The sequence below is a fragment of the Silene latifolia genome, chromosome 10, assembly GCF_048544455.1.
Source record: "Silene latifolia isolate original U9 population chromosome 10, ASM4854445v1, whole genome shotgun sequence".
NCBI lineage: Eukaryota > Viridiplantae > Streptophyta > Magnoliopsida > Caryophyllales > Caryophyllaceae > Silene > Silene latifolia.
The window spans coordinates 144,681,018-144,704,785 of record NC_133535.1 but is presented as its reverse complement, the minus strand read 5'-3'; the positions used below and the strand labels follow the sequence as shown (position 1 = coordinate 144,704,785).

Genomic DNA, 23,768 nt, shown 5'->3' with positions numbered 1-23,768 from the left:
ACATTGGCCCAAAGTGGATCAGCCCATGATTCCTCCCCCCATCAAGATTGGACCTGGTAGACCAAGAAAGAAGAGAAGAAGGGATCCACATGAGGATCCCAAGAGGAGTGGAAAGTTGACCAAGCATGGGGTGGAAATGACATGTTCTCTTTGTAAGTCAAAGGAGCACAATAAGAGGAAGTGTCCACAAAAGGACAGAGTTCAAGGACCACCACCACCAAAAAGAGGAAGAGGTAGACCTAGGATTATTAATGTGGATAACATGGAAACCATTGCCTCAAGTTCTCAAGTTCATCATGATGCAACTGCCCAACCAACAAGGACAGGACGGGGTGGAAGGACCATAAGAAGAGGAACCAGGGGTGCAATGGCAGGAGGAACCAGAGGAGGAAACAGAGGTAGTAGAAGAGGAGGGATGGGTGGAAGGGTAAGTTTCAATTTATCTTCAGTTTTAGTTAAGTTTGTAAACTGTCTGTTGTTTGAGTTTATTCAATGATGCATCTGGTTCATTACTTGCAGGTACCTCAGGGCATGAGCGTGCTCTTTGATGATCAAGGAAATGCATTCACAAATGAGCCAGGGAGTACTAGTGGTCCAAGAAACATTTTGTCATGGTTTAACAGCCAACCTAGCACCCAAGTTTCAACAAATGCACAGCCAAATTAGGAGAATGCTGTCTTTGAATGTATTTTGAACCAAACAATGATGAATGTCTTTTTATGTATTTTGAACAATGTTTAGTGTCAATGTAATGGAACCAACATGAAGCTTTGATGATGATATCAATGTACTGGGAAGTTTTTGGAACATGAAGCATTTATAAATGAAGCATTTGGTTCATTACAATACATGAATTGTCATTACAAGGTTCACTGCTTCATACAAGATTCTTTAAAATCAAAGAAACAGCAAAAAATAGCCAAGAGTAAACTAAACAATTCATTGCTATTTTCTCTCCTCTGGAATGTCTCCTCACTTCATGTCTTAATTCCACCAACTCTTCCTTCAATTTTTGATTTTTCATTTTCAATTTTGAGATCTTCTCTTCAAAATATTTCTTGTCCACCACAGCAACCTCTTCTTCCAACTCAAAAAATCGACATGAATTATGCTACAACACCAATTACAAAAAATTTCAGAAAATGCAATTGAATTTTAAGCAATTGAAATTTAAGAATCAATAATAAACCTACTTAATTACTGGCCACAAGGAACATCCGTAAAACTTTTTTCCCGCATTTACACCATTCTTCACGCACTTCAAAATCGCAGGTAATTGATGATGGCATAAAACCGCTTTTTTCGCATTTGTACAAGAGGAGGTTGAAGATGATGAAGAAAACATCATAAAAGAGGATAGGAAATATAGTAGCAGCAGTAAAAGGAGGAAGGAAAAAAAGAGGAAGAAAGAGAGAGAAGATTTATGGGAAGGTAACAAAATAGAGGTTGGGCAGTGAAAGGATGAAGGAGGAGGGGGTTTTAAAGAGAAATAAGAGGTAACCTACAAATTAATTGAAGATACCGGTGACAATAGGTGAACAAAATGGTGATAGCAATTACAGTTAAATGATAGGTTAGTTTGGATTTTTATGGGTTTTTGTCTAGTTTGGGTTAATATAAGCAGACCCGTCATAGTTGGGATTATTGGCATCAATTAACCCTTTTAATAAACTACGTGTCACATCTTGTTGTTTATTGTTAGCTAATCTTTAAATCATAAAATCTTATTATAGATGGTACATATCTGTCTATAACTAAAAACGGGTTAAATACAATACTACATTCCTAATAGAACAAGCAACAAATGAGATGGGGGTTAAAAAATGTCACCACTCTCAAGCTATTTAACCCGTCTTTAGCTATAGACGGATATATCCGTCTATAACAAGACTAGCTAATCTTGAATATTGTATACTCTTTGTATTCTGATATTTTTCCGACCTGTAAATAAAAATTTCCGACTTTAAAAATGGCTAAAAAAACAAAAGAAAGAGGTATTAGAAATTATTTTTGACTTGTATTCTGACCCTAACTTGATCCAACCCGTATTCTGTTCCGATTGGTTTGACAAACCTACCTTATATCTAAAATACATATTTTAGATTAAATTGAAAAACAATAAATATACATAGTTCTAAGTTTTACCTTCGATTAATTAAAGGGATCGATTACGATTGACTCATTAAAATTTTAATTGCTTAATTTAATTGGGTTTAGTGCCACTAACTATGAACTCACGTAGTCACGTTAGGCTATTTTGCAACATTAATTCTTGTCTGGGATCACAATTATCATATCTGATTAAAATAAGAGAAAATTGTTGATTACAGCCTTTTAAAAATCACTTTTTGAAAAATTACAGCCTTATAAATTTTTTTTTGAAAATTACATCCAAAATATTACTTTTCTTCTAAAATTGCACCAACTTGAGGTTTTTGGTGAATTTTGATGATGTTTTTATGATGTACCCTTTATTATTTGAGAGCCTACTTATCCAGATTTCTTACCTCTCCTTAACACAAACCAATTATTCACCCCAAACATCATAAAAACATCATCAAAATTCACCGGAAATCTCAAGTTGGTGCAATTTTAGAAGAAAAGTAATATTTTGGATAGAATTTTCAAAAAAAAAATTTATAAGGCTGTAATTTTCAAAAAATGATTTTTAAAAGGCTGTAATCAACAATTTTCTCTTAAAATAAAGATGAAAATAATAAGAAGAGTATATGTGAGACGGTGTTGAGTAAGACTAGACCTGACAAAATTAACCCGACCAGAAAACACAGACCCGAGACCCGAACTGCATCATCTGAATGTGACCCGAAAACCCGAATTGACCCGACCCGAACATGACCCGAGCTTTCTTGACCCGTAACTAACCCGACCCGAAAATGACCCGATCCGAAACCACTAAATCCGAAAACAACCGACAAAATATAAATCTAATTGAACCGAAAAGACTTGAAATGGTTATTTCTCTATTATTCATTGACCCGAAAATGACACGACCCGAAATAACCCGATTTGCTTAACCCGAAATGACACATCCTGACCCGAATTAACTCGAAATCAATCAGATACCCGAACTGACCCGACCCGAGTTGGCCCAACCCGAACCCGATCCGTTGACCCGTTTCGCCACCACCTGATTTTCCAAAGTGTGTATAGGTGATGTACATTTTCTTATCATCACAGTTCTCAGACTTCTCGCTTCTCAGTTCTCGCACAAACAAAAAAGAGCAACAATTACTTGATGCTGCTCTTCTGATAGAGTAAGCTGTGTAACTCAACCCCGCTATTCAATTTCTATCACTCTCCTCTTATCTGAAATAATTGGGTATGTTCCCTTTTCGGTTTCTTCAATCATATGAATACAGTATACTTGAATTCTTGTGCACTGCAAATTTTTAGTTAGTTCACTGAATTTTATGTGGAATTACTGCTAATTAGAGTATAACAAGTGAAATTAGTGAAAAAAATGGAGGTATTTACCAGTTCATTGTGCAGTGAAAGTTGCTTAAAACCCTTGATTTTTGGCTGTAAAGGTAATTTACAGTATCAAATGGGTAAATTACCATCTGGGTTTTTGGAAAAGAGGGTGAAATTTGTGTGCTTAGGTAGAAAGGGTGAAATTTTTGGAAGAAATGGTGTTTATGTTGTTAATGCTGTGAATGGGAAGCAAGAAGAGCCTCAAGTGGAGGATTGGGAACTGGAATTTTTAGGAAAGCGTCGGTCTTTAAGTTCGGATCCAATTGAGAAGAAGAAAGAAGAGAAATCGAGGTTGTTGGCGGGTACGGATAGTATGGATTGGTGTGTGAGGGCAAGGAAAGTTGCATTGAAGTCGATTGAGGTTAGGGGGATGACGCGAGGTTTGGAGAGTATGGTGAGTAAGAAGCCGAAACAAAGTAAGAAGAGTAAGAAAAAGGTAGTTGATAAGAAGGTTGGCAAAAAGAAATCAAAGGTTGATGATGATGAAGATGATGATGATGATGATTTGGATTCTGACGATGAAATGGAAGTGAGTGATGTGGGTGGCGTAGATGGTAAGGACCATCTTCGACAGACTGTTAGCATGCTTGGAGGGGGAATGTATGAGGAGAGGAAGAAGGAAGTGATGGAAACATTTGTTCAAAGGTTATCACAATTTAACGGTCCTTCTGATCGTAAGAAGGAGGTTAACTTGAATAGAATGGTTGTAGATGCCCAAACAGCAGAGGAAGTGCTTGAGGTGGTTTCTGAGACGATAATTGCTGTGGGGAAAGGCTTGAGTCCCTCCCCTTTATCTCCTTTAAATCTTGCTACAACAATTCATAGGATTGCTAAAAACATGGAAAAAGTATCCATGACGGAAACACGAAGGCTAGCCTTCGCTCGCCAAAGGGAGATGTCTATGCTGGTTGGAATTATTATGACTGCACTACCAGAGTGCTCTGCTCAAGGGATTTCTAACATTGCTTGGGCACTGTCCAAAATAGGAGGGGACCTTCTATATCTGACTGAGATGGATAGGGTTGCCGAGGTTGCCATGACCAAAGTTAGTGAATTCAATTCCCAAAATGTTGCTAATGTAGCTGGTGCCTTTGCCTCAATGCGGCACTCTTCACCAGATCTCTTCTTGGAGTTGTCAAAGAGAGCCTCAGAGATAATTCACACTTTCCGTGCTCAAGAGCTTGCCCAATTATTATGGGCTTTTGCTTTTCTAAATGAACCTGCAGACCCTTTCCTTGAAGTGTTGGACAATGTATATACGGATATACAGCAATTTCAGTGTTCCTCAGTTAGAGATGAACTAAATCACGATGAAGCTGTAGTTTCTGAAGGTTCAAGTTGTCCTGTCCTTCATTTCAATAGAGACCAACTTGGAAATATTGCATGGTCTTATACTGTTCTTGGTCAGATGGGTCGCAAATTTTTCATCAATGTGTGGACAACGCTGCAGAAATTCTTAGAAGGAAGGCTTACAGATCAGTATAGGGAGGATGTCATGTTTGCATCTCAAGTGTTTTTGGCAAATCAGTGCTTGAAGGTTGAGTGCTCGTCTCTTAATTTATCACTAAAAAGCGATGTTGAGGAGAAGATGGCTCGTGCAGGGAGAACAAAAAGGTTTAATCAAAAGGTCACGTCATCATTCCAGAAGGAAGTTGCGCGTCTTCTTTACTCTACAGGGCTGGAATGGGTGAAAGAGTATGACTTGGATGCGTACTCATTGGATGCTGCCGTGGTTGACAAGAAACTTGCTCTGGAAATTGATGGAGTTACTCATTTCTCCAGAAATACAGGTGCTCATTCTCACTCTTCAGCTATATTAGTTCGACTCTTCACTTTTGAGGTTGTACATGTGTCTGACACAGCAGTCAAGGATATGGGTATTGAATCACACCCAACCCATCCCAGTTTAACGTTTCTCTTAGAAGACCTAAATAAGGAGGCCCGCGTGACGAAAAAATTGTTAATTTGTGAATTTAAGCCTTAAATTTTCAATTGCACTTTTTAAAAAAGAATTACTGAATGTTTCAAATGTATAGTACATTTCTTTTTCAAAGGGCATGCTCTCGTATCTATAAAAAGACTCGTGGTGAATCCTTGAATATGTCGACACCCATATATGAGTCTCAGTAACAGTCCTTCAATACCGTACCACTCCCTCTATTTCACTCAATTGGCTTCCACTTGCTTTTTTATGTGAGGAGAATTTTGCGCAATGAAGCCTCAACTAATCTTATTACACGATGTTGAATTTACAGGGGTGCCTCTTGGGCACACCATGCTGAAACGACGACATGTTGCTTCTTCTGGCTGGAATCTCGTGTCAGTTTCTCATCAGGAGGTAAGGTTTTTTAAACATAATGCCTGACATGTTTAATTTGTTTATGATGATCATCAATGCCTGCTGTTACTTTTCATGCTTCATTGTCGTTCTATGTTATAGATAGAGCTTGGTGTCTTATTGTTGGACTACCTTACGTTGACTCTTAGTTGATAAATCTGCTTGATATTCCGTATATTTTAGTGTCTTGAAACTTATTCACATCAGTGTGTCAACCTCATGGTGTTAATCGCGTTCGTGAGACTTCATCAGGACTGTTGTATAAAGGTACTGAAGGTTCCTTGACCGCATTTTTTGGTGGCAATGGCCATATTTTTAGCACAATGGACTAGATTAGGCTTGCGACAACCGACTCTGAAATCAAGGTGAAAACCCATCACTGATAAGTAGCATGACTTGAAGGTTGAAGCCATGAATCTGTCTGGTGAATTTGGCCAGCTTCATTTAATTCACCGAAGTCTAGTTAGGTTAGATTGACTTCATCATATTTTTTGCTGATACATCCAGTGTTCAAGGGGATGTGCCGGTGTGATTTGGTGTAGCAGTTTATACCTTATTCACTAGATTCTCTGTTGGGAGGATCACCACAACGGTACACTTAAGGATATGGGTATATGATTTGTACCCGAACGACATACCCATCCTTCGTAGAGAGAGATGGATAACTAGACAATAAGCATAACTTTTAATGATTTAATCTAAAGTCTAAACCGTGTCTCAAATATATCTATACTTCATTTAAAAAAAAAAAAAAAAAAAAAAAAAAAAAAAAAAAAAAAAAACTTCAGCTGCATTTTAAAGAAGTGTGCTTGTCTTTGAAAAATTGATACATGGGAAGCCTGAAACTTGAGCAGTTGAGCGTAACGTGAAAGTGGAATCATGGTCACTGAAGTCGAATGCATTATTCTTGAAGCATTTTTCAGGCATTGGGGCTAATGTTGTGATATTGTCGCTCACATTTACTTTTCAGAAATTACGAATCTTACATTTTCTGTATGTTGCAGTGGCAAGAACTTCAAGGGAGTACTGAGCAAGAAGAATACCTGAGACAAATTTTGAGCGGTTATATATAAGAGGAAGGTAGCCGTGAAGCTGCTTTACATATTTTCTTCCGACGTTTCAAATGTTTACATAAATATCGTTGGTCATCTTGATGTTTGATTCTCGAAGCAATAGTTGTATACCTTTTTTTTCCATGCACAGTACACTGTCCATTCTCGTATACAGATTACATACGTTGTGGAGCTCGTGTCCTCTCATGCCTCGTGCTGAAATTTCATCAACGGAAAAAAATAAAAAGATTCTACGTGAAGGTTAAACTACGATCGGGTTTTAGCAATCTAGAAAATAGTCCCGATTTTGATTTTTATCATAAAGAATGGTCATAGACGCATAGCATTGTAATATTTGAATTGTAAACTAATGATCATTTCAAACTATATTTATGAATTACCTATTCTACTGTGGTCAATGTCGCTACGATTAATAGTCTAGTCGCTTTAGCTTGTGATTCATAACCGTGTAACATCAAACTGATTTTAGTACTAAAGTTTAATATAGAAACTAGTTTTAATCCCGTGTAAAATTGCACTGGATTGAGTATTTTACAAAATTAGCAGTAATTTAATTTTATATTCGCAAATGGAAATTTATGTACTAATTATACTAGTTTAGACCCCGTGTAATAAATCAACCCTATATATAGTTTTTTTCTTTTTACAAATAAATTACTTATATAATAATAGTGATATTTTATTAATTGTTCATATTATCATTGTATTTTGCTTTGAGAAAAAAAAAGTTGTAACTGACAATAATCAAGAGAATTGAGTAATGCGTTGAAATGTATTTTAGACAAAATATTTTTTATACCACCAAAGCTAATGATTTCAATTTTAAAATCTTCTCATCTTTTAGTGATTTTAGTTTTATTTTATACTCGTATTTACTATTTAGTATGTGTCAAGTCATTCTCAAATAATAATATTAATAAAAGATTTAGCAATTTCTAATTTTTTTAGAGTAATTTCTAATTTTTTGCAATTTTTTGGGTGTAATTTTAAAACTTTTTTAAAAGGGAATAAATTTTAAAAAGTGTATTTTAAAAGGGAGTTATTAATAATTTTCTCTTGAGTAAATTATCAATAACTCCTTTTTAAACACATTTTTAAAATTAAGTCCCTTTAAAAAAAATTTAAAAATTACACCCAAAATAATCCTTTTTTTCTAATAATAGAAATATTTGTGTTGTTTTGTTGTACATCGTCTCTGATTTGCACTAGGGAGAGGTTACAATAATTGTCTCACCAAAGAGCATTTAAGAAGGCAACAACGACAACAAGCTCACCATGCATAGATGCGAATGCAATCCTACTATACGATTCAATGAGGATACTGGAACTTGAAACATGCAAATAAATAAATAAATAAATAAATAAAACTTAGCTAGTAGAACCATATCCAATATGTATAATCGTACTAAATATAAAATGATAATTTTAGCGGTTCAGATGATATCTCGCATCAATTGGCATTATATCATTCTAAAATTACGATTCTAACGGTGATAAGCGGTTTTAGATAACGTCTCGCTTGACGATGTATCATTCTGAAATACGATTCTGATGTGATAAACTTTCAAATATGTCTTTTTAGCTGACGCGATATCATTAGTGTGCTTTTAAAAGTCAAACATTGATATTCAAAGAATCTAAGGCCCTGTTCTTTTGGACTGAATCCGTCTGAACTGAACTGAACTGAACTGAACTTAATGGACCTGAACTGAACTGAACTGAACTGAACTTAATGGACCTGACCTGAACTGAACTGAACTAAATTTAATGGACCTGAACTGAGCCAAAATTAAAAAAAAAACCTACGTATTACTCAAAAATTTCTCTTAACAAATATTGTGCCTTCAACCTGCTTTCCCCTTAGAACTTGTTCATAAAAAAAAATCATGCCTTGACGCAACAGCCAATCTTTTGAAGGTATTCACTAATTCTGTATTACCCTTTGATTCTTTTGTGCCTTGATTGAATTCACATTTTTTTTAATGGGTTTGTTTTTATTTCTTGCTTTTGTTTTGCAATTGTGATATTAAGACGTGATTTTATATATTATGTTGTTTCCTATATGTGTTCTTCTAAATAAAGCGTTTTGTTTGTGACGAGATACTGTATATTTCGTCTTTGTACCATTTTCTGTAGTATACTGTATATTTTCTTTGCTAGAAGATACAAGAAACTCCGGTGAGACGACAATTTTATCAAAGAGGCGGCTTGACAATAGCGTCTTACTCTATTTATTCCCGTCTGGAAGCCATAGAAATCATCCTTGAATCCTGAGTATATACTGATTGAAAACTTTTTGATAAAATTGTCGAAAACAGCGGTTGAAATTGATAATAAGCTACATTGTAGAGAAAAAAACTTCTCTGAATTATGAAAAATTAGTAAACAATCTTGAAAAGAAGCTGAATGAAATAGCAGTAGTTGCAAATTAAGCAACCGTCTACAAACCTAATCGCGTCTAGCAAGAGAAACTAAAAGCTACAATTCCTAAAACCCGTAAATTCCAACACTTTACATCAAACCAGAAGCTAATTTTCACTCGTCCCTCCATCTGTTCTGCACATTCGCGCTGTTTCTGGACTGCAAGCAGGGTCGGATCTCGGCTAGTTGGGCTTCAGCCCAACCTGCTTTTAAGAATAAGAACAATTTGCATTTCAAAATACTCAGTGGTGTAATGTAGCTCAGTTGGTGAGAGTAGATGTCATAGACAACTAGACCTTTTATTTCACTGTTGACTTGGTGGCGGGGGTTCAAACCCCATAACAAGCGTATTTTTGTTTTTTTTTCATCCTTATTAAAATTAATTTAAACAAATTAAAGACTCCTTTTATCCTTATTAAAATTAATTTAAACAAATTAAAGACATCCACCTCTTTAAGCATACAAATATATTGCATTTTGATAAGACGGAGATTATAGAACGTTTTCATTTTTTTAACGATTGTTGTTAAATTTGTACTATAATACGGAGTAAGTGAGTAACTGAACTTGTATCATTGAATGTTATTGTAATTAAATATATAAACAAGTCCAAAAAAACAGGGCCTAAATGAACTGAACTAAACTGAAATTAAGTCCAAAAGAAAAGGGCCTAAATGAAATTGTTTTACTGTACTTTTAAAAGTCAAACATTGATATTCTGATGTGAAATTTAAGGAAATGGTGATATTCAAAGAATCTAAATGAAATTTTGTTGATTTTAGGTTTATATATGGTATGGTAGAGTTATTTTTCTTATTACAAGTTTAAACAGATCATTTAGGATAACATTGAACATCGCAGAATGATATTGTGTCAGTTGACGCCAGAGTGTGAAATATCATCTAAAACGGTGCCGCTTGCCGCTCAGGCGCTCATCACCCCATCACAATCGTAATCTCATAGCAATACGACGTCAACTAATGTGAGATGTCATTTGAAACCAGGCGCTCATCACCCCAGAATCGTAATTTCAAAATGATGCAATATCATCTAAAACGGCGCCGCTTGCCGCTCAGGCGCTCATCACCCCATCACAATCGTAATCTCATAGCCATACGACGTCAACTAATGTGAGATGTCATTTGAAACCAGGCGGTCATCACCCCAGAATCATAATTTCAAAATGATGCAATATCATCTAAAACGGCGCCGCTTGCCGCTCAGACGCTCATCACCCCATCACAATCGTAATCTCATAGCAATACGACGTCAACTAATGTGAGATGTTATTTGATACCACTCATCATCACCAGAATCATAATTTCAAAATGATGCAACGTCAGCTAATACAAGATATTGTCTGAGGCTGGTATAAAAATCCCATTTGCTATAAATACATTAATTATCTTCTTGTTTTTAATTAATTGTATATGATTCTATAAGCCAAATTTTTTTGCATGTTTCAAATTCTAAAGTATCCTTTACTGTAGTTTGGATTGCTAAGTCACCAAAAAATAAATTGAAGTTTGGTTTGCTACAGTACTCTGGTGAGCTTGTGACCTTGTTGCTGTTGATGTCTCTCTTAAATGCTCTTTGGTGATATAATAATTGTGACCTCTCCCTATTGCAAATCAGAAGATATAAAAATCAACAACAAATGTTGTTGTCGTAGGAAAAATGGATACATTAGGTTTCGATATTTTATCAAAAAAAAATTAATAAATATTTGTAGATAATGTATTTATTGTATATAAGACCTAATAACATGAGACTAAATATATAATCTTGAGTTTTACTGTACTTTTAAAAGTCAAACAAACGTGTTGGTTAAAGAAAAATTCAAATTGTTGATAGATCCATGTATGAGTTTTCGCATTCTGGGACACCCGGAAAGTGATACTCCGTTTTTTCTGTACTTTGTCCAATTTTAGGCTAAAAAAATTATACTTTTTACGCAAAAATCACCTTAATATTTTGATTGGATCCCCAAATATAAAATTTTACCTATCCGTTATTGACCGTGAGTCCGTGACATAATTTCTATCGAGACAGATAGTAGCTATTTTAATTAATCTTGTATGTCTAATACGATAAAAATCTAGCATATTAAGAGAAACAAATTTTAAAGATTAGCAAAAAAAGGAAGTATCTGAAAAGAAAACATTTTATTTTAGCCGTATTCAATTTTGTCAATCATATTTTATAATAATAACAATATAACTTACTCAATAATTAAATACTTCCTCCGTTCTAAAATAATTGACGTTTTCAATTTACGAGGTGAGCCTTTGAATTCAATTTATACAAAAATATATTGGTCGGAAAATTATAAAAATTACACCATAAAATTCCTTACGAATAGAGCTTTAATATGAGTATACATTTCAACATATTTAGTCATATATTTTGAGAGATATTGAAGAGAGAAGTGAGTGTCTCGAAAAGTGAGAATGACAATTAAAAAAAAACAGAGGGAATTGCCTTAAATGCTGTTATTTAAATATAGGTTACCGATAAAATATTCACAAGAGATTGTCCCATAAATTTGAGTTTTCTATGAAAAATGAATAATATTGGACTTTGTGAAAAATGAATATTCAAATTAGCTTGGGGTTTGGGAATTGCCTTAAATGCTGTTATTTAACAAAATTAAAGGACAAAAAAATACTAGCAGGTAGGGGGGAGTCGATCCCCTGTCACAAGGACTGGAACCCAATTCAACAACCAGCTACACATTGCAGAAGTGAATATCAAGTGCACTGAATTTTATTTCTTTTTTCATCTTGGGCTATAGCCCGAGTAGCCTAAGGCTAGTTCTGCCCCTGCTTAATATACAAGCATGTTACAACTTGATGAGATTTTGATCCTAAACTAGGATATGATGACTTAAATGAAATGCTATATGTAAAATCACTTATATGTTTGGTGTCTTTATTTATCACAAAACATTATCCAGAATGTCATTTACGACTTCATACAAGTTTTTATCGAAATATTATTAAAACCCATGTCTTATTTAAGATTAATAAAAAGTGAAATAAAATTATTTTCAGAAGTTAAATCTCGTTCACACATGTCACTATGCACAACATATGTGAACCATTTTATAAGATGAGCGGCGAATAGCTTATTTTAGATGATGTATTGTATTGGCCGACGCTGTGTCATTATAAGATTACGGTTCTAACGGTGACATTATTCTAATTGATTGTTTTGGATTTGTAACAAGAAAAATAGCTCTATCATACCATAAGTAAACGTACAATTAACAAAATTACATTTAAACTCTTTAAATTTCACCATTGCTTTAATTTTAAAAGTCAAACCAACTAGCTAAGAAAGAAGACACATTACTGATTACACACACTTTAAAAGCAACAAATGCCATCAATTTTTCACAAAATATACTTAAATTCCACTTAAGATTCTCGTTAAGTCTTAGATTCATTAGCCATCAAAAAGCTTATACAGTTCACCAAGTCTCACTGCATGGAACATACTAAGAATGCAACTTTTTTCCCAAAACCTCACGACTTCATAACTTTTCCATTAAACTAGTTTTATACCTGTGCAAAATTGCACGGAATTAGATGTTTAATAACTTAACGAAGTGTTTAAATATTGAAAATTAAAATTGCACATAATTATAAAATTTGAGATATATTAAGTTGTTAAAACTTTTATAAACGGAAATGAAAATACAAAGATATCGAGAGAAATGTATAATTGGTGATTAATTATCTGTATATAAATGAAATAAACATCAACTTGATTTGTAGAAAATAAAGTTAGAAGATGGTAGTTGGGTGGGGTCTATCTAATTTTTTCCCTAATTTCTGTCAGCCAATCACAACCCTCTAAATAACTTAGCTTTTATATATAGAAGATTACGGGTAATTATGTGGGCTCAGTTAAGGAAAATAATTATAATGATTTATTGACATTTCAATGATATATGTACCAGACTATCACTGCGACTTAAGAAAAACTTTCCCACATTAAAATTAAAATATACTAGTTTTTAAACCCGTAAAATTTACAGGCTGTTTTATACTTTGTAGTTAGATGATTACCTTTAAGCTAATACTCCATATATTGTTAATAAAGTTAAAGTCATACGGAACTCGTTTTATAAAATTATAATCTAAAACACAACAAATTAAAGTTGGTTATGTGTACAATTCGTATCAATATTATTTTAACTAAATGATAAGTTATGACTTTAAGGCATGACTGAGATAGACTTGTCAAATTTCGACCTGACCCGACCTCATCCATTTTTTCCAGGGTAAGAACCTGTAAATCTCGAGCCATAACCCGTTGGATCTGGAACCCGAAATGACCCGTTAACTTAAGTCAAACTCGACTCGAACAGCTCGACCCGTTAAGTCAAAGATAAATTAATTTTTTTACTAAAATATTAATATCCCCTATTTACTAAATAAATAGGTGAAACTCTAAATTTTCCCGCCTAAAAATATTTCCTAAAATAAGGTTTAGTTTTTTTAGCATATTTAATAAGTATGGTGAGCTATATAATACACATAATCTTTTAGATTTATATATTTTTGTCATTTAGTATTTTAATATTTTATACAAATTTATTGCAGTCTTTTTATGATATAAAAAGGAATTCATTTTTTTTTTAAAGAATCATACGATAAAATTCATTGATTTCTTATGATAAAAAGTTGCGGCTAAAAATATATTATTAGTAAAATTTTATAAAATTACACTATTAATCTCTCGGCAAAAGAAAATGCTTGAAACGATTTTGATTTTGAATTTTCAAATCAAAATATAACGATGAGAAACGTAAAAATAAAAAGATTAGTTAATTTAAATTTCAAAAATAATACACTAAAATGGTAAAACTCTATGTATACCGTGCATATATTGCACGAGATCTAAACTAGTTTATATATTATATTGAAAAAAAAATTAAAAAAACTAAACATTAAATATGATTAAAATATTAATATTAAATATGGCCTTAGTTTTTAAAAAAATATTTTTCTGAGCTATAAAAGGCGTTAGATACTAATTGTTGACCTGCACTTTGTTCCTAACCCGACTCATGACCCGTATGATGCGGCTCGTTATGAATCCACCCGACTTGTATGATCCGACCCACCCAACCGGTTTGAGATATATAGATAACATAAAGGATATATAGCCTCATTTAAATGGTGTAAAAAAGTATCGGGAATAAAAATAATCTCAAATAAAGCCGCTCATAATTTAGTGTATCGTATCTTCTACTGAAATAAACTAAGTAGATGGCAATTACTCCATAGAGTTAAAGTATTAGATCACTACTTATATATAATGTTAGGAAGCCCGACCTTTCTCTACCCTCGTATACACATTAAAAAGTCATCGAAAAAAATGGTGCTTGTAAAATTTATTCACAAATTATAGATTAGGACGACCTCAATTATGAAACTGTCCATATTTGTTAATAGAACAAAAAGAAAACGTTTAGTTTTATTATCAAATTAATAAATAAATTGTCTTTTTATTTAATAAGTCAAAATTTATAAAATAAAAGGGTCTTACACCGTAAGACGGTCCATTTTTATAAAAAGATTCATTTAATGCTAACAAATAAGTTGTATTTTTACATTATAGAACCGTCTCACAGTATAAGACCGTCTTAACTTAATAATCACTGACAACCATAATATATTGCTGATGGAGTATTATTTTTTTTACTATTACTATAGTTTGTAGATTTTAACATGGTTAGTTAAGAATACGTTTGTTTTTGGGAAGAATATCATTAATATAGGAATTTCAAAAAATATATAAATATATTCCGTAAATTTTCCTTAAAAAAATCATATAGCTATAATAAATTAGTTTTATAATCTATTTTTTCAATAGTTATCTGAAGTTGAAATATTAGTTTTACGGCCTAATTTTAAGCTCATTGGGAAAGAATCTTTGCACTTGATTTTAATAGCCATTCGCAGCCAAGTGATTTTGAAATTGATGATGAACTTTTTTTTTTTGTGAACACATTAGGAAAGAATTGAATGAATGAATGAATTGAATTCAAAGATATTAATACTTAGGTTGGCTCAATTTCTCTTGATTATATTTGCCTATACATCATTTTTTTAATTTTACCACAATATGCCATGTCATCTTGGCTCGTTTATTATGTACCCATGTCAACAACTAACTTACAAGATTAATATATAGATAGAAGATCAGATGGTTTTTAAAGTTAGATTTCGTATATGTGTTGAAATTTCACCAATGTAATCAGAATGCATAAAAAGTTATCTTTAATACCATTATAGATACAAACCAGCTTTTATGGAAGTGGTATTAAAAATCAAATCTACTTCAACTTTAAATAAAAAGTTGTTTCAATTTTCACAGTTAGTTTACATACGCCTACTGAAATTTCTGCGATGACTGACAGCTGACACATGATTTTTCCGCCCGAGGGAGAGAAACGTACTAGCCACCAAGCAAATAAAGTTCCTTCTTATCCATACATAATCGCTATGTTGAAATTTCTGCAGTGACTGACAGCCGACACATGATTTTGCCTCCCGAAGGGGAGCAACATACTAACTACCAAGCCAAGTTCCTTCTTATCCATACATAACCGCTTCCTTAGTAGAAGTGTATATAAGCTTCTATGGAAAACGTGATAGACACTTACCCTCTAAATTCGCGAGTGGATGTCACCATGTACAAACGTTATCTAAGTTATAACTGCAGCTACAAATAAGTCAACTTTTTTGAAAAACGTTATTAGAACCAAATATTTTTCAAGTTCAAAAAAGGTTGTTTTTCATCGTTAAATCTCACATACGTGTTGAAATTTCAGCGAGTTGATACAAATAAACATGCAAAAAAATTAACTCAAGATTATATATTTAGTCTCATGTTATTAGGTCTTATATACAATAAATACATTATCTACAAATATTTATTAAAATTTTTTTGATAAAATATCGAAACCTAATGTATCCATTTTTCCTACAACAAAAACATTTGTTGATTTTTATATCTTCTGATTTGCAATACGGAGAGGTCACAATTATTATATCACCAAAGAGCATTTAAGAGAGACATCAACAGCAACAAGCTCACCAGAGTACTATAGCAAGCAAACCAAACTTCAATTTATTTTTTGGTGACTTAGCAATCCAAACTACATTAAAGGATACTTTAGAATTTGAAACATGCAAAAAAATCTGGCTTGTAGAATCATATACAATTAATTAAAAACAAGAAGATAATTAATGTATTTATAGCAAATGGAATTTTTATACCAGCCTCAGACAATATCTTGTATTAGCTGACGTTGCATCATTTTGAAATTACGATTCTGGTGATGATGAGTGGTTTCAAATGACATCTCACATTAGTTGACGTCGTATTGCTATGAGATTACGATTGTGATGGGGTGATGAGCGTCTGAGCGGCAAGCGGCGCCGTTTTAGATGATATTGCATCATTTTGAAATTATGATTCTGGGGTGATGACCGCCTGGTTTCAAATGACATCTCACATTAGTTGACGTCGTATTGCTATGAGATTACGATTGTGATGGGGTGATGAGCGCCTGAGCGGCAAGCGACACCGTTTTAGATGATATTTCACACTCTAGCGTCAACTGACACAATATCATTCTGCGATCATCAATGTTATCCTAAATGATCTGTTTAAACTTGTAATAAGAAAAATAACTCTACCATACCATATATAAACCTAAAATCAACAAAATTTCATTTAGATTCTTTGAATATCACCATTTCCTTAAATTTCACAAGTCAAACCAACTAGCAAAAGAAACAACACACCTTCCACACTTTGAAAGCAACCTATACTATCAATTCTATAAGAGTTATGAGAAGAGTTGTTTTATTGATGATGAATGTATACAATTACATAGCTATTTATACAAAGATACAAGATCAGAATATGAACAAATAATCCTATAAAAGAGGAGAGAATAATGCTAACCAAATATACACTTTGACTATGCATATGAACGTATTAACAAAAGAGGAAGGAAAGGATAGACTTCCTAATATTATGGTGATATGATTATTTGATATCTTTGACAAATTCTTCACCAAAATATACTTAATTTCTACTTAAGATTCTCATTAATTCTCAGATTCACAGCTTAAAGACTTTGACTGTGCAAAATTCTGAATATTCTTCTCCTTTTCATAGTATCAAATAGCTATACAATTCACCAAGTCTCACTTCATAAACATGTTTTAAGTAAGAATGCAACTTTCCTGATATCTCACAGTTCAGAACATCATTAACACATAAAATTACAGATTTTGGTCGAAAAGGGTAGTCGGAAAGGGTGATCATGGGTACAGTTCAGGGAAATAATGATCTAGACCCAAAACAATTTGCTCTGCCAGTAGATAAAGAGCATAAGTCCAAAGTTTTTCCTATATTTTCTGTGGCAAACCCTCATATGAGAGCATTTCACCTGTCATGGGTACAATTCTTCGCCTGTTTCGTCTCCAGTTTTGCAGCGCCGCCACTGCTGCCTATAATCCGAGACAACCTTAATCTCACGGCCACAGATATTGGAAATGCAGGAATTGCATCAGTTTCAGGTGCAGTTTTTGCTCGTATCGCTATGGGGACTGCCTGTGACTTGGTTGGTCCACGGCTTGCCTCGGCATCCTTAACCCTTCTCACTGCGCCTGCTGTCTACCTTACATCCAGTGCAGATTCAGCTACCTGGTTTCTTTTGGTCCGGTTTTTCACTGGTTTTTCTTTGGCCACGTTTGTATCGACTCAGTTCTGGATGAGCTCCATGTTTTCTCCTCCACAAACCTATTTTCACCCCATTTGCTTTATTGCGGTCTCCAAGACGACACTTTGACCGTCTTTTTCGAAGTGTATACGTTACTTTTTTTTCTTGAAATTTTTTTTCGTGAAAGATGTTATGAAAATAAGTGTAAATATTTTTGTTTTATAATCGAATAATTTTTATTCTCCAACTTATTTACGGTCAAAGTTCGAAAACTTTGACCTCCCAAAAGCAAATGGGGTGAAAATAGGTTTGTGGAGGGAGTATTATATATTTATATGATCTAAACAAAAAGAGTGATATATACCTTCACACTATTTTATAAACCCTATTTTTACTCTACCTACCACTCTCTAAAACACAGCCGTCACACTACTCTTTTCTCTTTATGCGCTCAATTCAACTCCGTCAATCTCTATTAGCCAAGCACTCAAATGAATCTTTACTTTTCCTCCGCATAACACTGAATCCACCATATTTCCGCCGTCACTTCGACTCTATCAAACTCTAACTGGTTCTCTGCTATATTTCCGCCGTATTCATCTCTACTTGTCGATCCCTCGTGTGTATTTCAATTTCCGGGTTTAATTTCCACCGCTCTTAAATTTTATCGTCTATATTTTCGATCGATTTACTTTGGTATGTTTCTGATCTTGTTGTTTGTATATTTTTTTCCTTTTTTGTTTTCATGTGACTCGATTCATGCTTCCTCTATGAGTTTCTTCATCTTTAAGAATCAAGTTTTCATAGATCTGATAATGTAATCGTGGTCATTAATGAATTTTATATGATTCATATAATTAGTACCGCTTTAAAGTCATTATTTTTTATGAATGTATTGTTTTTTTAATTAAATTATACAAAAAAAATTTATATAAAAATGATGTATTAATTGCATGAATTAAGTTGATTGCATTTTCTGTGTTGTACATTTTTTTTCATTTTTCTGGTGAAATGTTCTGGATTTTGGGATGAAGTTCTGTATTTGGGGTCAATTTGTGGGTTTGAAGATGAGTTTCTGGGTTTAGATGAGTTTCTGAGTTAATCTTCATTCAAATACAAAACCTTCAACTTCAAACCCAGAAATCTTCAACCCAAACCCAGTAATCTTCAATCTCAAACCCTAACCCAACCCAACCCAACCCAACCGAAATTGGAACCAAACCCGCCCCCGGACCAAACCCGCACCCGCAACCGTTTTGAAACCCGAACTCAAACCCGTTGTTAACCCTAATCCGAATTTAATCATGAACCCTAACCCGAATCTAAACCTGAACCCTAACCCGATTTTAAACATGAATCATATCCGAAGTTTATCCTAATCTAACCTAACTCGAATCCCACCCTTACCCGAATTGTTACAAAAACTTGACACAATTCAATCAATTATTTCGAAAATTTAATTCAATATAAAATTCTAATGGATTAATGTTCTAATGATTACATATATTTATTAAGTATATTCTAACATTAATTGTAAAGTTTCTGGACTCTTTAATCTTAACATTAGTCATAATAATAAGGGAACTATGGATTAGTGAATAACAAACATTAATAACTTACTTGTTTTGCATTCATGTGAACTGTTTCTTCTCTTTTCACCCATGTTAGAACAACTTCCTCTTTTCATGACTCTTATCTTTTTTTTTTAAAACTAAGCTTTGATTTTGATTTTTTAAAAAGTCTTAGTATGTAATCTGATAGGCTTATTTATCTTTTGCAATGACAGTTAACAAACTTTGGCAGTTACTTAGCAGTGCCTTAATTTAAGAGTCATGGTGTTGTGTAGTGTGCTAAAAAAAGGTCGGGGTGTCTTTAAATAATTATTATGAAACTACTTTTTTGTAATTACCATGTTTTAAAAAAACGTTGGCTGTTAAGAAATTATTTAGATGTTATTAAAATTAAAATTAAGTTAGATTTCTATGAGTCTTCTATTTTTGTCCAAAACATGATGTTGTGCTAAAAAAACCTAGGGTGTCTTTTATTTATTTAATCGAAATAGAGGCAAAACCCCGAATTTTAGACACTTGCTGCCTCTTCTTCGTCGCCATCGTCGGGTTCCTTTGTTTAATTACTCATGTGATAAAGCTATTATTGTATTATTATTATTAAAATTTTATTAAAATAAAATTTTAATTAGTGATTTGTAGTTATCATGTTTAAAAAACGCTGGCTGTTTGTGAGCTAATATTTATGTATGCATGTCATAAAAGTGGTGTGTTTTTAATAAACTTTGCGTATATTATTTGTATACTTGCGTTTAAAGCTATTATTATTATTAAGTAATGCGAGTATTATATTATGTCATAAAAGTTTTGTTTGACTAAATTAAATTGCCTTATTTTTTTTAAAAGTACTTTGGATACAAATCTGGAAAAGTAGTCGTATATGCGAACACGATATATTTGAAGTTTAAATTTAAAATGTGGATTAACCAATATACTCCATATGATATTTTTGTTCTTTACGCTAATTTGCTTTATTATACTAAGCTTGCTTTGATTAAATTAAATTGCCTTATAATTTTTTTTTAAAAGTAATTTTGGATACAAATTTGGAAAAATAATCGCATATGCGAACACAATACTTTTAAAGTTTAAAATGTGGATTACCTAAATCTGGAAAATTAATCGCATATGCGAACACGATATGTTTAAAGTCTAAAATGTGGATTAACCAATATACTCCGTACGATATATTTGTTCTTTACGCTTATTTGCTTTATTATACCATGCTTGCTTTGATTAAATTGCCTCTTTTTTTTTAAGTATTTTTGGATAAAAATCTGAAAAAATAATCGTAGATGCGAACATGATAACTTTATATTTAAAGTTTAAAATTTAAAGTTTAAAATGTAGATTAGCCAATATACTGTCTACCTATATAGGTTGTACGATATATTTGTTCTTTACGCTTATTTCCTTTATTATACCATGCTTGCTTTGATTAAATTAAATTGCCTTATTAAATATAAATTGCGTTATTATTGTATAGTTTGATAAAATTAAATTAAGTTTTAATTTAAAGTGCGGATAACGAAAAATCGTGTTATTGGTGCAGGTATGGAGTGCTGAAAGTTCATGTTTCCGAGTTTCGATGTTGAATGGTTCGTGTCACCATTCGGAGTTTTTTCAAATATAAAGGTAATTTTTTTTATGTTGACTATTGTCAGCTTAACTATTGTGCCATCCCACGACGGTGGTTAGGAGGCATTTAGCTCACGTTACCGAGTCTTTATCAGATCTCGATGATGAATGGTTGTTACACTGATCTCAAAGATTATGTCAACCATTATTATATTTGTTTAGTTTAATTTTGTAATTGTAATGTATTTGTAAATAAATTTGTAAGCTAATAATTGTAATTTTTGTAGTGTAATTTATTTATATTTTTTTGGGTATGTAATTATTATTTGTAATTTGTATTAATTTCTTTGTTTTTATTTGGTTATTTCAGACTTCAGATGTTGAATATCATATTAATCTAATCATCATATCATATAGAGGGATATTTACAGTATATGCATAATAATAAACAGGAGAGAGAATTAAAAGAATGAAAGAGAGTAATTAATTGAGTAAGAAACGTGGGTTACTTTCCTCAACAAAAAAAATAAAATTGCTTTAACAATCCCTGATTTTAAGGAGCCAATGGGAAGCATTTAAATGCTTCAGCTTTTATAGATAGGGGATTTTATACTCGTATTTAGTATGTGTCAAGTCATTCTCAAATAATAGTATTAATAAAAGATTTAGCAATTTCTAATTTTTTTAGAGTAATTTCTAATTTTTTGCAATATTTTGGGTGTGATTTTTAAACTTTTTTAAAAGGGAATAAATTTTAAAAAGTATATTTTAAAAGGGAGTTATTAATAATTTTCTCTTGAGTAAATTATCAATAACTCCTTTTTAAACACATTTTTAAAATTAAGTCCCTTTAAAAAAAATTAAAAATTACACCCAAAATAATCCTTTTTTTCTAATAATAGAAATATTTGTGTTGTTTTGTTGTACATCGTCTCTGATTTGCACTAGGGAGAGGTTACAATAATTGTCTCACCAAAGAGCATTGAAGAAGGCAACAACGACAACAAGCTCACCATGCATAGATGCGAATGCAATCCTACTATACGATTCAATGAGGATACTGGAACTTGAAACATGCAAATAAATAAATAAATAAATAAAACTTAGCTAGTAGAACCATATCCAATATGTATAATCGTACTAAATATAAAATGATAATTTTAGCGGTTCAGATGATATCTCGCATCAATTGGCATTATATCATTCTAAAATTACGATTCTAACGGTGATAAGTGGTTTTAGATAACGTCTCGCTTGACGATGTATCATTCTGAAATACGATTCTGATGTGATAAACTTTCAAATATGTCTTTTTAGCTGACGCGATATCATTACTGTACTTTTAAAAGTCAAACATTGACATTCAAAGAATCTAAGGCCCTGTTCTTTTGGACTGAATCCGTCTGAACTGAACTGAACTGAACTGAACTTAATGGACCTGAACTGAACTGAACTGAACTTAATGGACCTGACCTGAACTGAACTGAGCCAAAATATAAAAACCCTATTACTCAAAAATTTCTCTTAACAAATACTGTGCCTTCAACCTGCTTTCCCCTTAGAACTTGTTCATAAAAAAAAATCCTGCCTTGACGCAACAGCCAATCTTTTGAAGGTATTCACTAATTCTGTATTACCCTTTGATTCTTTTGTGCCTTGATTGAATTCACATTTTTTTTTTTAATGGGTTTGTTTTTATTTCTTGCTTTTGTTTTGCAATTGTGATATTAAGACGTGATTTTATATATTATGTTGTTTCCTATATGTGTTCTTCTAAATAAAGCGTTTTGTTTGTGACGAGATACTGTATATTTCGTCTTATACTGTATATTTTCTTTGCTAGAAGATACAAGAAACTCCGGTGAGACGACAATTTTATCAAAGAGGCGGCTTGACAATAGCGTCTTACTCTATTTATTCCCGTCTGGAAGCCATAGAAATCATCCTTGATTCCTGAGTATATACCGATTGAAAACTTTTTGATAAATTGTCGAAAACAGCGGTTGAAATTGATAATAAGCTACATTGTAGAGAAAAAAACTTCTTTGAATTATGAAAAATTAGTAAACAATCTTGAAAAGAAGCTGAATGAAATAGCAGTAGTTGCAAATTAAGCAACCGTCTACAAACCTAATCGCGTCTAGCAAGAAAAACTAAAAGCTACAATTCCTAAAACCCGTAAATTCCAACACTTTACATCGAACCAGAAGCTAATTTTCACTCGTCCCCCCATCTGTTCTGCACATTCGCGCTGTTTCTGGACTGCAAGCAGGGGCGGATCTCGGCTAGTTGGGCTTCAGCCCAACCTGTTTTTAAGAATAAGAATAATTTGCATTTTAAAATACATAGTGGTATAATGTAGCTCAGTTGGTGAGAGTAGATGCCTTAGACAACTAGACCTTCTATTTCACTGTTGACTTGGTGGTAGGGGTTCAAACCCCATAATAAGCATATTTTTGTTTTTCTTTTATCCTTATTAAAATTAATTTAAACAAATTAAAGACTCCTTTTATCCTTATTAAAATTAATTTAAACAAATTAAAGAC

General features: G+C 32.8%; 1 protein-coding gene and 1 long non-coding RNA gene across 2 annotated transcripts; both read left to right on the top strand.

Annotated features, from left to right (window-relative positions):
- The first annotated feature begins 3,169 nt into the window (after positions 1-3,169).
- On the top strand, positions 3,170-7,301 carry LOC141606165 (RAP domain-containing protein, chloroplastic). Its single transcript, XM_074425192.1, has 3 exons — positions 3,170-5,282; positions 5,748-5,830; positions 6,835-7,301. Exons 1-3 carry the CDS (start codon positions 3,482-3,484, stop codon positions 6,901-6,903), a joined length of 1,953 nt encoding a protein of 650 aa, XP_074281293.1. The 5' UTR covers positions 3,170-3,481; the 3' UTR covers positions 6,904-7,301.
- Positions 7,302-18,475: 11,174 nt separating this feature from the next.
- On the top strand, positions 18,476-21,634 carry LOC141609280 (uncharacterized). The gene is made up of 2 exons (XR_012527338.1): positions 18,476-18,772; positions 21,197-21,634. It is a non-coding gene; the product is annotated as an uncharacterized LOC141609280 (long non-coding RNA).
- The last annotated feature ends 2,134 nt before the right edge of the window (positions 21,635-23,768 follow it).